Source organism: Hakea prostrata, chromosome 2 (assembly GCF_041222555.1).
Source record: "Hakea prostrata isolate BN-2017 chromosome 2, UWA_Hpros_2, whole genome shotgun sequence".
NCBI lineage: Eukaryota > Viridiplantae > Streptophyta > Magnoliopsida > Proteales > Proteaceae > Hakea > Hakea prostrata.
This window is the reverse complement of record NC_142601.1, coordinates 12,918,119-12,934,347: the sequence shown is the minus strand read 5'-3', so window position 1 is coordinate 12,934,347 and position 16,229 is coordinate 12,918,119. Positions and strand designations below refer to the sequence as shown.

The window sequence follows — 16,229 nt, the reverse complement described above, 5'->3', positions numbered from 1 at the left end:
GCTGAAACTTGAATGGAAATGCTGACTATTGAAGAAAACTTTTCAAAACCCGCCGAGGCCCCCTCACAACAAGATCCCTAGTTGTTGAGAAAGCCGATTGTGGTAGAATGGCTTAATTAGATCAGTGTGATCTCAAGCCCTCTATTTATTATAAAGTGAAAATAACACTATTACATAAATACCCTTACTTGGGTGACAAAAAATAGAAATTTACATGAACAAAAACTCTAATAGAGTTAAACCTTAGTAGAACTCATCCAACACTCCCCCTCAAGTTGAGGCATATATATTAGTCATGCCCAACTTGCATATAATAGGAAGGAAATCTCCTTCAAACTCTTAGTGAAAACATTTGCCACTTGGTCTCCAAACCTCACAAAAGCCATTGTTCTAGCTTTCCTTTGACAAAAAACCTATCAATGTGCTTAGTTTGATCATGTTGCACATGATTATTAGCAATACTGATAGCAGTCTTGTTGTCACAATATAACATCATAGGGTTTGGAACATGGACTCCAATATCTTGTAGCAAGCCTTTCAACCATAGTAGCTCCCATAGCTTTATATTCAACTTCGGTACTGGATAAAGCTACCACATTCTGTTTCTTACTTCTCCAAGTAACTAGATTACCTCCAACAAAGGTACCTTAACTTGAAATTGACTTCCTGTTTGGAGATCCAGCCTAGTCTGCATCAATGTATGCTCCTACTCTTAGATTATCAGTGGGTGACAAAATTATTCCTTTTCTAGGAGTTCCCTTCAAATATTGCAGTATTCTGATAACAACCTTCATATGAGCTAAATATGGATCATGCATGAATTGACTCATTATCCCCATGGCATAAGCGATGTCCTGGCCTAGTGTGGGACAAGTAAATAAGCTTCTCTACTAGCCTTTGGTATCTTCCTTTGTCCACTGGTTCTCCCTCTTTTTTCTTAAGTTTATCCGACTTCAATAGAGGTATTAACTGCTTTACACCCCAACATTCCTACTTCGATAATAAATTCTGGGTACATACATTCTTTGGGATGAGAACATACCCTTCTTTGGGATGAGAACATACCCTTCTTTGATCGAGCCACCTCAATCCCTAAGAAGTATTGTAATTCTTCCTCTGATAAGTTTGCACCTCCTTATTTTGGTCATTTTGGTTTTGAAAGACCTCAATAGTGTGCCTCACAGGAGTGGTCTCCCCCTGACCAGGTTCTTCACATGGCTCAAAAAATGGAGGGGGAGAATTAGAGTCCTCAGGTGTACTGGGCGGAAGTCTCCCCTCGTTAGGAATCACTTTTTTGAACTCGTAAGTTGTGTTAGTGTGTGATAGGAAGGTTTAGAGTTGGAGAGAACACCTCTCCTCTAGGACTCTCTTTGGAGAGGTGTATAGTAAGGACAAGACTCATTAAAAATTATATCTATGGATATAATAGTTTTCCTAGAAGGAGGATGATAACATTTGTACCCTTTTTGAGTAGCAGAATACCCTAGAAATATGCAACGTAGGCCACGGGGAGCCAACTTACTCTGGTGGGTTGTGATTCTGGCATAACACATCCAAAAATCTTTGGAGGAATAACAAAAAAGGAGCTTCCCTGGAGAATCTCATTAGGACATTTAAAACCAAGTATCCCACTAGGCATCTTATTCATAAGGTAAGAAGTAGTGAGTATAACATCACTCCAGTATTGGTTGGGGACATTCATAACAATCATATATGAACGGGCTATCTCTAAAAGATGTCGATTTTTCCTTTCGGCAACCCCATTTTGGGCAGCCGTATTAGCACAACTAGTTTGGTGTATTATGCCAGAGTCAGAAAGATCTTTGAAATTCACCATCAATATATTTTGTGCTATTGTCACTGCAAATGATTTTCACAGTGGCATTGAACTAAGTTTTAATCATACTATGAAAATCACGAAAACATCAAAAAACCTCATTTTTTTGTTTTGAAAGATAAATCTATGTAGAACAAGAGTGACAATCAATAAAAGTAACAAAGTACCTATGGCCAGTAATAGACACACTTCGGCAGGGGCCCCACACATCAGTATGAATTAGCACAAAAGGAATAGATTTTCTATTATAAAGAGAAGGTAAATAAGTAGAACGAGTCTGCTTCACAAAAATGCAGGCTTCACAAAAAAATTCATCTTTGTTATAAGAAGAAGCTAAATCAAGAAATACTTTCTTAAGAGTTCCTAGAGAGGGGGGGGGGTGACCTAGCCTACGGTGCCACTGATGAAGGTCTGATGTTACCAATGGACCTAATTAGAAGATGCAGCCAGAGCAAAAGTAGATCCTCCAATCAGCTCGAGCATATAAAGTCCATTGTCTAGTTTACCACGTCCAATCTCCTTCCTCGTGTCCAGATCCTGGTAGACACAATAAGATGAGAAAAATGTCACTTTACAATTCAAGTCATGTGTAAGACTACTGATAGAGAGCAAGTTAGTAGGGAAAGAGGGAACATGTAAAACTTTAGACAAAGAAAGTGATGGAAAATGTTGAATGGTCCATTTTCCAGCAGCAATGGAAGAATAGGAGCCATCAACAATTTGAACTTTATCCTTTCCAGAAGTTGGAGAATAATGTAAGAAAAAAGAGGATAAACCTGTCATATGATTTGTGGCTCCTGTATTAATGATCCAAGGAGCAGAAACTGAAGAAACATGGAAGCTTGTAAAAGTTTTACCTGAAGTAGCAAGGTAGGAGTTGGTATGGGTAGTAAAAGAAGCAGTGGTAGAGGCTGTACGGGTAGTAGAAGATTGCAGAATACGTCGCAGAGTAGCTTACTCCTCCTGTGAAAAACCAACGTCTGCAGAGGGTGTTGTGGAAACTGTCTCAGAAAAATCAGTCTTCGGTTTCCCCTTTCTTTGTGCCCTTTTCTGCTCAAAATCAGTAGGTTTCCTATGCAGCTTCCAACAATTGGCCTTGATATGATATGGTTTGTGACAGTGCTCACACTTGACAATCTCCTTAGTTAAATCAGATTTAGTGCTAATAGACTGTAAGGTTGATTTCTCCACAATAGGAGCATAAGGATGCCTAATTGACGGCTTTCCTCACACTGAACAAGGGCATAAGACTGTTCTAGTGTAGGAAAGGGAGAACGACTCAATACTTGCACTTTGATTTGATCATATTCTACCAAACCTGCTAAGAAGTCATATACCTGAATCTTATCAACATGCTTCCTACAAGTGGCCACATCATCCGGATTAGTGGAGTGATACTGTGATAGTTCCCATCATGATCCAATTCTTGCCAAAGAGATCGCTTCAGCATAATATTGGGCCACAGTCAATTCCTTCTGTGTAGTCTCATGAAGCTTCTTCCATAGCTTATAAATCTATGCATCATCCCCAATTGTCCATATGTTTTAGTAGTAGTCTTCCAGATTTGGGCTACAGTATCAAGTAGTAGGTATTAAGGAGCAATATTTGGATTCATGGAATTCAAAAGGAATTACATAATAAGAGAATCATTTGAGATCCATTTATCCTGTAAAACACCTGTGGTGGTAGGTTTGATAGTGGTGCCCGTAATGTGTCCAACAAGTCTTCTTCCGGAAATAGTTAAGTAGGTAGATTGAGACCAGATCATATAATTTGTTCCATCAAACCTTACCGAAAGAGGATGAAGAGTGGGGTGATGTTCGGAGCCGTGGAAGCCAGTAGTAGCATCGGTGGTTGCCATGCCTAACAAATTGTCTACAGTTTTTCAGTCTTCGCCCTTTCCAAATAACTGAAATGTCGCAGAATGCAATAGCCAAACCGCACAAACAAATCTAGGGAATGATAGGATTCAAAATGTGCATATAAGGGACACCATGTTCTTCTTCTTCTTCTTTTTCTCTTTCTTTCTTTCTTTTTTTCCCCTCCCTAAGAGGCCCCTGAAGTTGTGGGAAATTACAAATAAACCCTCGAGAAAGTGTGAATTTGCAAAGAGGTCCATATAAATCTGCAAAATTGAAAACAAGTCCCTAAAAATATGCAAATTCACAAATAAGTCCTTGAAAGTATGTAAATTTGCAACTAGGTCCCTAAGAATATTCAAATTCACAAAGATGTCCCTGAAAATATACAAATTTACAAACAAAGCCCCTGAAACAACATTATTTTTTCTTCCCTATTTTTTGGCTAATAGAACCGCAGGTTAGGGAGGAACTAACAAAAATATGGTTCGGTTAGAGTTGGGCTGGTCTGGTCCATGTTGGTTCAAGGGCTGAATAGTTTTTAAGGTGCTTTCGTTTCAGCAGAAGAAGAAAAAATAGAAGAAGGTGGCGGAAGTAAGAGAAAGGCAGAGATGATCTGAAATAGGTCTCGTTTCTGTGATAGGTTTCAGTGATGGCTTCTAGGACTGGGGTTGCAGCGGGAGTTTCAGAGGATGTTGGGCTTCTGTGATAGGTTTCTGTGATGGCTTCTAGGACTGGGGTTGCAGTAGAATTTATAATAAAGTGGAAAGAACACTATTACATAAATATCCCTACTTGGGTAACAAGAAAGAAAATTACATGAACAAAAACTCTAATAGAGTTGGACTCCGAGTAGGACTCAACCAACAGGGTGACTTTTATCCTTCATATTAAACTCACCCACTGCTCCTATAAAGTGCGGTCATATTGCTGCTCCAGGTACTGGTGCTTGCAGTTTTAGCAATCCCATCAGTGAACTTTACCTGATTTTCTCCACGCTGAGCTGATTACTTGATCCCTCTTTGTCATCCTAACTTAATGGTCCCACAGATCTACTTATTATTATTATTATTATTATTTTTAGTCCTCTATATTACTTACCCATTTAGATGAAGTTTGTAACAAGTGGTAATTGTAGTTATTCTTGCCGCCCAAGTTGAACCTTTTAATAGCATTGTCCTCCACCTGTGCCCCCCACCCCCCAACCCAAAAAAGAAAAGAAAAAAAGAAAGATAAAGGAAAGAAACTTTGAAAAGAGATCTTACATATTCTAGATAATTTTTTTATTTCCAATGTTTTCTGCAATGGGTGTATAAAACATTTTAATACGTAACTTATCCAATCTATATATTTTGTCAGATGTGATTAAATGGCTTTGGGGTGCTTATCAGTTATCAGAAGATAAAGGAAAAGGCTTGTTGTAGTAGTTTTTATATATTTTGTTTGGTTTAATCTTTGCGTATTAACTTCGACTTTATCTGCAACTAATTGCGCAGGAGGGTCCCCTTCTCAAAAGCAGGGGCAAAGCAGGTAGTGCTACAAGGGTAGCAGTTTTGACCTGGAGGTCTTTATTAATCATGTCAAGGGAATGGAAATACTTCTGGCTTCGGCTGATTATTTATTTGGTTCTTGCACTCTCTGTTGGTACGATATTTGCCAACCTTGGCCATTCCTTGTCGACTGTAGTGGTGAGTACTTTTTCAAATTGTACACTGCTTGATGCATTGAGTTTTTTCTCTTTCATGTGCAACCTAAGAAAGAAAAAGCAGTCACCATGCTGGGGAGCACCAAAACCTGCATTGTTTTTTCATTTTTGGATGAAGGTCTCCCATGTTTTGGAGATCTATCTTGGACATGGACTTAAAAGTTTTGGATGGAAAAATAGGTCTGACTACCTAGTACTTCTTTGACTCAAACTAGCACTGTAAACTTGACTAAAGAACAGATTAAATGTTGAAAATTGAACAACTAGGTGAAAAATTTACTCTGTCCCACCAGGAAAAGCTCCAAAACTGAAATTGATAAGAGAAAAGCATTGATTGACTTCTTTAAAATTTTACCTAGGCATACCATTCAACAATTGTCATACACAAGGTTGAAAATCTTATCTTGTCTTGGTGTCTCAACAAGGTTGAGACAGCCGAGTTATCGAGATTTTGCTGAAATTTCAGCGAAACATGGTACAACATTGTACCATGTTTCAGTGGGTTTTAGGGTCTTATTTATTTTTGTTAATTTTCTTTTTTAAAATGTGCAACCTAATTTGAGGCCTCCTAACACAAAGTGGTGTTCTTGATTTGCACATGCCCAGCTGTATGGGGAACAAAACTTAATGTTATTTTTTACTAGAACCTTACTCAAAGTGATGTTCTTGATTTGCACATGCCCAGCTGTATGGGAACAAAACTTAGTCAGCAAACTTAGCTTCCCAGTTCTGGAACTCCATTACAGCAGCAGCCGATCCTTGACAACATTCATCCGAAGCCCTAAGACCCCTGAAACTCAAACTTAAACTTACTACCAAACCTGAAAACCCGAGTTACAGCAAGCTTACAAGCTTCAAAACCCAATTTCCTTTGGTTCTAGCCTGGTCAGACCCTTCTGGGGCATTGCCTTGTCACCTTAAACCCTAATTCCTCCAAGAAATCTCCTGTTATGAGCCTATACAGCCTTAGGCTGCTGGTTCCTTTAGAGAAGATCCTGGAGTGAGCCTAAATCTGGGGCAACATCCCTACAAGCTAAACCCTAGAATATGGTTCACATCACAAAGGTAAGGGGCGGAGAGGGGTATTCGATTCCTAAAGGGGGTGGGAATTAGATAAGGATTTGGGAGATCTAGCGTTTTAGGTTTGGGGAAGAGGGTGAGGGAAACTTAAGGTTTAAAAATCTGGAAGATAAAACAACTCTGCCGCAAGAGAAGAAAGGGGCTGGGAATGAAGAATTAGGGCTGGGGAATGAGAGGGGATTGGGATAGTAGAGGTGGGGAGATGGAATGAAGCTGCCTCAGGGTTGGAAGGGGAAGGGAAGGGGCTGCGATAGGTAGGGCTAGGCAGTTAGGGTTCTTAATTTTTTTTTTTTTGGGGGGGGGGGGGGGGTTCTGCTGCAGGCAAGGGGAAGGGAAAGAGGGGCTGCAAGAGAAAAAGAAGGAGGAGAAAGGTAGGGGCTGGGGTGGTTGTACTCACTTGAAGGGAGAATGGGGGCTTTGAAGAACTTGAAAACTTGCAGAATTTCAAACACTATAGGAGCCCCAAGTTCCCCCTCCTTAGGGATACCCACGACTCCAACTTTGCACCTTCGAATCTCAAAATTTTCATTAATCAAGTCTATCCCTGTCTACATGTTAAATGCTTTTTTAATAGCCTCATGAATGAACTGACACTAGGACTCAACCTTAGAAGATGATTCAAACTAGGACTTTGATGGACTAAGGCCTCTCATTTTAACAAGGATTGTCATAACTTATCCTAGAATAATCCAAATTGCAAAATGAGAGTAGATCAACTCCTTGTAGAAAAACTAGAAATTGGAGTGCAACAAAGGGAATCCCTCTCTAATTGGGACTCTTGACTGAGATTCTTCAATAACTTGACCAGAACTAGACCAAACTTCAGAAAAAGGTAGAAGGTAGAACTAGTCTCCCAGGTGGATTTGGGCTACTACTAGAGGAGTCTCTCTCTAATTAGGACTCCTAGCTAGACTAGGACTCTTTCATAACTTAACAAAGAAGGACTCAAATAACAAAATAAAGATAGACTTGGACTCTTAACATGATTCTGGTTTAGATCAAATTGGGTTGGACTAGTGGCACTCAAAATGACCAAAATGCCCCTATGCTGGCCGAATTTCCCTGCGTTGCTGGCTGGGCTGCAGGGTACTGGCAACTAGGCCTTCATTGGGTGGTTCTGGATCCGGTTCACATCAAGTAATCATGCTAAGCTTCCGGGTTTTGTTTTTTAGTAAAGAAAAATTTTGACATGCATGTAAAAAGTTTTATTCATGCATCCAACCAGAGCAAGCTTTATGGTGCTTACAGGTTCAGTGGGCACGGGTGACTAGTTTTCTGTTGACTTTCCCAAATGGTTTATGAAGGGCCTAAAAATTGATCATTTTTGCTCCTACTTTAAAAATGGTTCATTGATGTTTGTAGCCTGTTTGGTTATGCTATATTGATGCTGATTTTGTACGGTTGTTTTTGTTAATTAAATGTCTGTTTTGCATGTTTTTGTTCTGATGTATGTACACGTTCAACATACAGAGGCATTACCATTCATGGCTTGAGTTGTTTAGCTTACCTTGAATTGCAGGTCAGAGTTGCAGCTGTATTTGTATTTGTCTCATTTGCTTCCCTTCTAAGCATTGCTGGGTTACCTGCTCATATTAAAGAAATTAAGGTAATCTTGAGTCCCATCTTTCTTAGTTATAAATTATAATACTATTGACTATACAGAATTAATTTCCCTTGTAACGTATCTATGTAGGAAATGCTGACCTCCTTGCCTGCTGAGGGTGCTTAACAGTGTCCCCTTATTTTTTGATTGAGAAATTATACTCTCTGTACGTTAGTTGTCAATGCGCTAGGTTACCCAAAGTGTTCGAGATTCGTCCTAAGCACTTAGGTGGTGCCTAGATGGTTTAGTATGTGTTCCAATATTATCAGAATTTGAAATAGACTAGTTGTTCTTCCTGAGCACTTAGGCACTTAGGCAGTGCCCCCAAGTGGTTTAAATCACGTTTAAATATTATTATTTAAACATAGCAGTTACATAACTTATATCATAAAAAAAATCAAAGTAAGCCTCATCAAATCACCAAAAATCAGCATTAAGTTTTTTTTTTGGTGGGGGGGGGGGAATCAGCATTAAGTTGATCAAAATCATATTTTGCAACACTTAGTGATCAAATTTTAACAAAGAAGTAGAAGACAACAGAATTGAAGAAGCAAGCTATTGTAAGTTTGACACAATTAGCCCTTCAATCTTCCTACCTCTACTGGTGTGGTATCTTCTCTCTCCCTAAAGTTACCATCAAATCTTTAGAATCTCTCTTTTGTGCTTTCTTTTGGAAGGCAAGGAAGCCTTAGTTGGCACTCCATTTGCCCTCCAAATCAGAAGATGGTCATGGCGTCCATAGGATCATTGATTACAACATTGCGGGCTTGCTCAAACTCCTTTGGAAAATGTCTTCGAAGCAAGATTTGGTTTGGGTCAACTGGGCTTACTCTTGTCTCTTGAAATCTGATTCCTTTTGGACAGCCCACATACCAGTTGACCCCACTTGGGTTTGGAGGAAGCTTCTCCTTCTCCACCCTTTAGCCCTCTCAACCACTTCCAAGGTTATTTCTGACGAGTTTTTTATCCCCTCCCGGCTGGATCCCTAGCACCCTTTGGATATGCTGTATAACTACCTTGAGCCCCAAGTAACCTATTATTCCCGTATTCCAAAATGCACCCTTCTCTTCTCCTTCCTCTAATTAGTCTTGGTGATGCAGTTTGGTTGTCTAAGAACAGCCTCAGGTGTAGGGGTTCCTCCTCCCTACACCAGCACCACTAGGTGTAGGTCAGGCGTAGAGGGATCCCCTACACCAGCAGCTAAAATTGTTGGTTTAGGGTTATGTTACTTTAATTTTTAGGTAGCCTATTAAGTATCTTATTTAAGCCTTATTTGGAGTTTTAATCCAATTAGGAAAGCTGAAGTTACTATTCATGTGAACAGTAACCCTGATAGTAACTCTAGTCTGAGTTTCCATTTCAGTCCTAGTCTAAGTCTCAGTCTTATATCAGCCAATGTGGCTATATATATTGATTTAATAGCTCAGTTGAGCCCATGATTGGATTAATAAAAGTTTATTTTGAGCATTGTTGCTCTCTGAGTTCGTGTTACTAATTTCCTTTCTGTCTCCTCAATTCCCCTAAGCTGTCCTATTCGATCTCCATTGAAGAAGCTTCAAGATTGCCCAAAATTCTGCAAGTTCAAGGATTAATTCAAGCATCCCATGGGCTGTTCTTCTGACTTGTTCTTTCTAGTCCTCTAAATCCCAATCCCTTTTCCAGTTCACATCTTTCTCTATTTTTCTTGAATTTTCGGACTCTTTATGAGACCCAATTTTCCAGGTCAGATCTGCATCCATCTAACAGTTAGATCTGTTCCAAACTTTAGGAACCTCATCCCCCCAACCATAGTGACCTTCCTTCCCAATTTCAGCCCTAACGGACCAACCAAAATCTAGATCTTCCAATCCTTGTTGGTATCACCCTATTTTCCATCCAAAATCAAGAAATCCATATATCCCAAACCACCCATCCAAATTTATTGAAACTTGACGAGATTTATAAGGAACAAAATATAAATTCCTTCCAAAGTTTTATCCCATTCCCCTAGGTTTTCATCCTGTCTCAGTTTCACCCCATGTGAAGGAATTTATCAACCTCCAACAGGATGGGTTAAACTTATGCTAAGTATCCTTATCTTTAACCAGCAATATCCCATCAAACAAACCAAATCCAATCAGGGAATTAGAGCATATTTCTTAGGAACCAATTGGGAAACAACCACAGCCGAAGCCCTAGAGATCTAGAAGCTACAGCCCTATTTGTGCAAGGCTGCATGGCTTGGTCCCTTCCTCTCCCTCCCTAAAGTTCTCTCTTAGGTTTGAATCTCCCGCCAACTTACCTTGCTTTTTTAGAGAAAATCAATTGGTTCCCCACCCATAATGGTATCTTCATCTTTGCATTTGCCTGGAATTTTGTCCACTCCCTTGGCTCCCTTGTCCCCTGGCATCTGTTGATTTGGTGCAGAGGCCACATCCCTCATCGTGCTTTCACAGTTTGGAGAACTTTATCCCACTGCCTCCCTTCTCAGCTTTTCCTCTTACACTGCCATATCTGAGTGAACCCGTCCTGTATCTTAAGTTGGAATGGTGCTGAAGACATTGATCACTTTTTCTTCTCTTGTCACCTCCCCTGTTCTCTCTAAGAGAAAGCTTTAACCTCTGTCTAGCACCGCCACCAACCTCCCTTGCCCGTCGCTTGAGAATGGTTGTAGATTTTGAGAACCTTTGTTGGCAACTCCGTTTGCGACTATATAGCTAAGCTGCTGTTTGGGGGCAGCCTTTTCACACATTTGGTGGGCATGTGATCTCAGGAGTTAGGACCTCCAATTCCAAGACTTTGGACTTGATTTGGAAAGCCATTTGTTTTGATGTTTTCTATAGACTTTAATCTCTGCCCTTTCTACCTCTTTGGACTCCCCAAGGAACAAGCATTTGTTGTTACTTAGGGCCTAGGCTCTTAGTCTATTGCCCACTTTAGTCGTCCCCCCCTCGCCCTTTTCCTTTTTTCTTTCCCTTTGATAGGGATTGTTTATTCACCAAAGGAGAGTTTGAAACTATCAAAATATACATTGGTTTATGTGCTTTTGAACTTGGTTGTCCCATGGGTGATGGGTTTTAAGGTTTCCCTAAGCAACTTGGCAATAGGGCAGCCCTAAGGAATCGCCAATAACGATAAGAGTGTCTTGGGTTATTTTTTTTGGCAATATAACCATTTTATTTGAGACAAATAATATATTAAAAGTTAGGGAAAATTTTAGGTACACCCCAATATCTTTGTGTAATGTACAGTCACCCCATGAAAATGCAAAATTTGGCGCAGAAGATGATCATGGAGCTAATCTTTGTCAATGGTGGGGATCTGGAAAATGAGTTGAGGCTTGCAGCTTGTTCAAGGAGCTCTCTCCGTTTCTTTTCCCTTTTTGACTTAACCCCAATAGTCATGATTAGGGATTTAAATAAGGAAAAATAAGTGTAAAACTGTCATTTGATTTCAATAGAAAGGGTAAAAAGGGGCAAGAGTAAATTGGTCTTTTCTAACTTAGACCTAATGCTTCTAACCGAAAAGGAATATCTGCCATTTTGGCATTTTCATGGGGGTTTCTGTGCATTATGGCAAGGATATTGGGGGTGTCTTCGAAATTTTCACTAAAAATCATATAATTCTATTTCTATGCTAAGCAAGTATTAATTGAAGGAACTAGAAGAGCTAGGGGTAGACCTAAGATAACCTTAGGAGAAGTGGTGAGAAAGGATATGTATAGCTTAGGCCTTGTATCTAGCATGGCCTCGAATAGAACTGATTGGAGGGCAAGAATCCATGTAGCCGACCCCATTTAGTTGGGACAAGGCTTATTGTTGTTGTTGTTGTTGTTGTATGCTAAGCAAGTATTAAAGAATCAGACAGATGGAAGATATTCATCTAAAAATAATAATTATAATGAACAGAAAATGTTTAAAAATAATAATTTATAATAAACAAACTATGTTTATCTTAGTATTTTAGCAATATAGCTTATAAAATGTTCATCGCTAAGAAATTTGACTGTTCATCTCGATGATTTTTTTCTTCTGACAGGTGAGTTTCATTTATATCTCAAAGAACCCTTTCTAGAAGAACAATTTCTTCTTTTGTTCTTCCTGCGCCTAAAGAAGAAACTCTTCTTCCAAATCATCTTCTTTCATTTGTCTTTCTAATTTAATTCAAGGTTTTATTCACTTACCAAAATTTAATTCAAGAATTATTCCACCCTGATCAAGTTCTTTTGGTTTGTAGTTCTCAGTTTGAAGGAATGGGTTCATTAACAACGGATTAGAGATAGAAAAGAGAGGTGGTGAGAGGATATGTGAGTTCTGGTTCACAGGTTTTAACAGTTGAAGAAGTTTGTTACTGGAAAGCCTGAAAAGGCCTGCTGAGGTGGATTGCACTGAGAATGAATTGGGAGAATAGGGAGAAGAAGGAGAGGGGACAATCACACACTCACGCTGGATTTCCCTACTGAACTTCTTCATTAATCAATAACTCCCAAAACTTAGAAGTCCTCATACAGTTACATATTATATAGGCAATAAGCCTTGCCTCAAAAGTAGAAACTTCTCTGAAATAGAAACCAGCTGAAATAGGAAATTACCATACTAAGCTAAAATAGAAAGTGGAATATTAACACTCCCTCTCAAGCCGGAGTAGTATACATATCAAAGGCTCCAATATAGAATATCAAGAACATATGTTAAAACCTTCATCAATCTTGAGCTGTAGCAATAGCTGACACCAAGAAATATTTAGAGAACTTCACTTAGGAGATAATAAATAGCAACTTATATAATCTTCATGTCGAATGAACCATCCAATAATGAGAACAATAGATGCTAGTGAAGATGAACCATGTCCATAAGTATAGCAGCATCAATAGCACTATCCAAATAATGTCAATAGTAGGGAGGCATGTCCACACAAGAAGATAAAATCTGCAGCTCCAACGTCCACACAAGTAGATAATATGTGCAGCTTGAATGTCTGCACAAGGAGGTAAAAACTACAGCTTCAATGTCCGCAAAAGTAGATAAAAGGTGAAGCTCCAATGTCCACACAAGTTGATAAAAAAATGCAGCTCCAAAGTCTGCAACTAAGCTCTTCGTAAGAAGGCAAGTGGTAGGTAGTAATTCACCAAACAAAATTCTTGCGCAAATAGAGAGCAAGTCTTTAATCACCCCCTCATGTGTAGGACTACATGTGGACTAAAAATAATAACCAAAAGTAGCACTGTGGGCAGATTCCAATAATTATTAATGCACCTTTTGCAACAGTCTGAACCTTTTAATAACTTTGGAGACTGAAATTATGTGTTAGAAAAGAAAATAGAGAAATTTTCTTTAGACTAGTAAATGATGGAGGATGAAGCTTCTTTATTATGTTTCTTTTCTTAATGGTGTGGGTGACTGTTTAAGTAAGAAACTGGTTAGGGTAGCTTTAATGTTTTCTATTGATGCATCTTTTTATATACATTTTTTTCAATTTCCAGGTATACATTCATGAAGAATCAAATGAGCATTCCGGGCCTCTAGTTTTCCTACTTGGGCACCTTCTCTCCAGTATTCCCTTTCTGTTTCTCATATCGATTGCATCGAGCGTTGTATTTTATTTCCTCGTGGGGCTACGAAACGAGTTTAGCTTGTTGATGTACTTCGTGCTGAATTTTTTCATGTGCCTGCTAGTAAATGAAGGACTTGTGCTGGTTGTAGCTTCTATTTGGCAAGAGCTTTTCCAAAGCATTTTGACGCTGGTGTCTGTTCACGTAAGTGACATTCGTGTGCCTTCTTTGCAACTTATTGGGTTCTGTCCCCTTGGATTTAGTACCTTCATGCTATATGAGTTTTTTGCTTTTATAAATATTGGCAGTGGTGATTTGTGCTCGTGACTGTCAGCTTTGTATACCTTTGCAGCTGTGAGCAGTTGTTAAATGATTCCTTGACTCTCAGTTTGTGTATATTGTACTTACTTTAGATGGTATTTCACTTGTATTCAGACAAGAAAGTGTGCTGCAAACATGTTTCTTGAATACCATTGTTTGCTTTTTAGGTAACGACACCTTCTGGTGAATTCAGCTCACTGCCAGAATCCAAGGGCTTATCAGAAATTTGCTCATTTGATTTAGGGCCATACTAAGGAATTTTTCTTCTTTGTGAACCAACACTTGCATGAATCTTTGAATCTAGAAAGAGTTTGGATGACTTTGAACTGATTGCATGGGTAGATGCTTGATCTCAGCATGTTTTGGACCACATTTTTTTAATCATACTGTTGATTTGACAGACTTGATGTGATATATTCATGGTAGCATAACATGAATCAGCCTCAATAATTTAACAATTGAATGTTATTGCAGGTGATAATGATGCTTGTGGCAGGCTACTTTAGAATCCGTAGCCAGTTGCCTGAACCTGTATGGAAGTATCCATTATCCTACATTGCTTTCCACACGTATTCAATACAGGCAAGTTCTCTCTGAGCTTTCTTGTAATGTTCATGTCTGGGACAATGATAACAGTTTTTCTTTTCTCACTTCTACTCTGCATATTTAGGTCCTCAGTCATGTTCACTTGTGTTGCAGGGAATCCTGGAGAATGAATACATTGGGACTTCTTTCGCAGTTGGGCAGGTAAGGACCATTTCTGGGGAACAGGCCCTTCGCAGTGCTTATGACATCTCTCCTAATGTTAATGCGAAGTGGGCAAATTTGTTCATCTTGTTTCTTATGGCAATTGGATACCGCATTATCTTGTTTGTGTTGCTTACTTTTTGGTCAAGAAAAAACATGTATGCCTGTAGTAGGCTTTATTGGTGTAATAGAAACTCAGCTACAGCAAGATGAAAGTAACTAGTTCTGGTCTTGTTGGGCAATTTGTATGTTGTACATTAGGTTCTGTTATGTTTTGTAGCATTCTAAATCAGAAACCTGTGTTGGATAAGTCTTTATATTGTCAGTCAATGCTCCCTTGCTTTATAATGGAATGAGTACTAAATGCCATGGGACTTATTGTAATCTTTCATAGCTAATGCCAGTGGCTGGTCTGCCTTGGAGACGAAGTGGCATTCATCAGGTATTGTTGTAGTATAGCTACTAGCCTACTACTGGTTTTAGGCCTGTAACCTTTTCAAAAAAGGATCCTTTCCATGTACTTCTCTCTAGTCCAATTTTACATTTAGATTTCATGATATAATTTTTTTTTGGGGACATTCCATGATAATTAGCAAAAAGCACAGAGAACTATGCCAAGTAGATATGTAATAGTTCTCTTTTTTGGATAAGCAGGGGGGAGAGAGATTTTATGGTCAGATTTAAAAAAAAAAACTATTCAATAAGATATTTAAAAAAAAGTTTTATTCAAATGAATTCTATTTTTGAAAATAATTACTAAATTCTAAATTTTGTCATAATTTTTTTATTCAACTAATATTTTATCATAAACTATTCAAATTATTTTAGGCATGTTTGGTTATATGAATCTGGAAATTTCAAATCTATGAAGTCATAATTCATAAAATTAATTTATAGTTCGGTTAACTTGAATCTATGGATTCATCTTTAAAAATTATTTGGTTGACGTGAATTTTGTGGATGCACAAATGTTTAGCGCTTTTATAGTAGATGTAAAATCTTTGTATTTCACCCCAAATAGATAAATCTATATCATGTTTGTAATGTAGAATGATGAATCTTTAGATTTCATGAATTCAGAGATTTTTACAATTGAACGGGTATAAATGTCGCACTCATGAATCCAGAGATTTGGTCATGTAACTAAGCAAGTCATAAAGTCTTTCATTGCAGCAATGAAATTGACAAATGATATGAGAACTGAGCGTTACAAAATACAAGATGTGACATTAGAATTACTAAAGAATTGGTAAATGCTTCTTACAAGTTTTTATATAAAAGACTTCTTACAAGTTTTTATGTAAAAGACTTGGGTAATTTGGGTAGTTTATGATAAAATATTAGTTGAATTCAAATTTGATAATTATTTTCAAGATACGTTGAACTAAAATTTTGTCAAAAATATTTTATTGAATAATTTTTTTTTAAAATCTTAACAAAATTTTCCATTATATATTTTACCCTTTTAATGGATTCTAAGGCAACTTCTTAGAATCATTACTAAAATAAAAAGAAAAAGAATACATTACATATAAAATAATGCAAAA

General features: G+C 38.2%; 1 protein-coding gene across 2 annotated transcripts in view; it reads left to right on the top strand.

The window, feature by feature from the left end:
• Window positions 1–15,516, top strand: part of ABCG3 (ABC-2 type transporter family protein) — a 32,875-nt gene extending 17,359 nt beyond the window's left edge. For both annotated transcript variants that reach the window (XM_089144305.1, XM_089144306.1), the window contains 5 exons: window positions 5,193–5,384; window positions 8,001–8,087; window positions 13,546–13,818; window positions 14,410–14,517; window positions 14,635–15,516. In XM_089144305.1, coding sequence (XP_089000431.1) covers window positions 5,193–5,384; window positions 8,001–8,087; window positions 13,546–13,818; window positions 14,410–14,517; window positions 14,635–14,895 — 921 coding nt within the window. In that variant the 3' untranslated portion in view covers window positions 14,896–15,516. The remainder of the gene's footprint in view (window positions 1–5,192; window positions 5,385–8,000; window positions 8,088–13,545; window positions 13,819–14,409; window positions 14,518–14,634) is intronic.
• The last annotated feature ends 713 nt before the right edge of the window (window positions 15,517–16,229 follow it).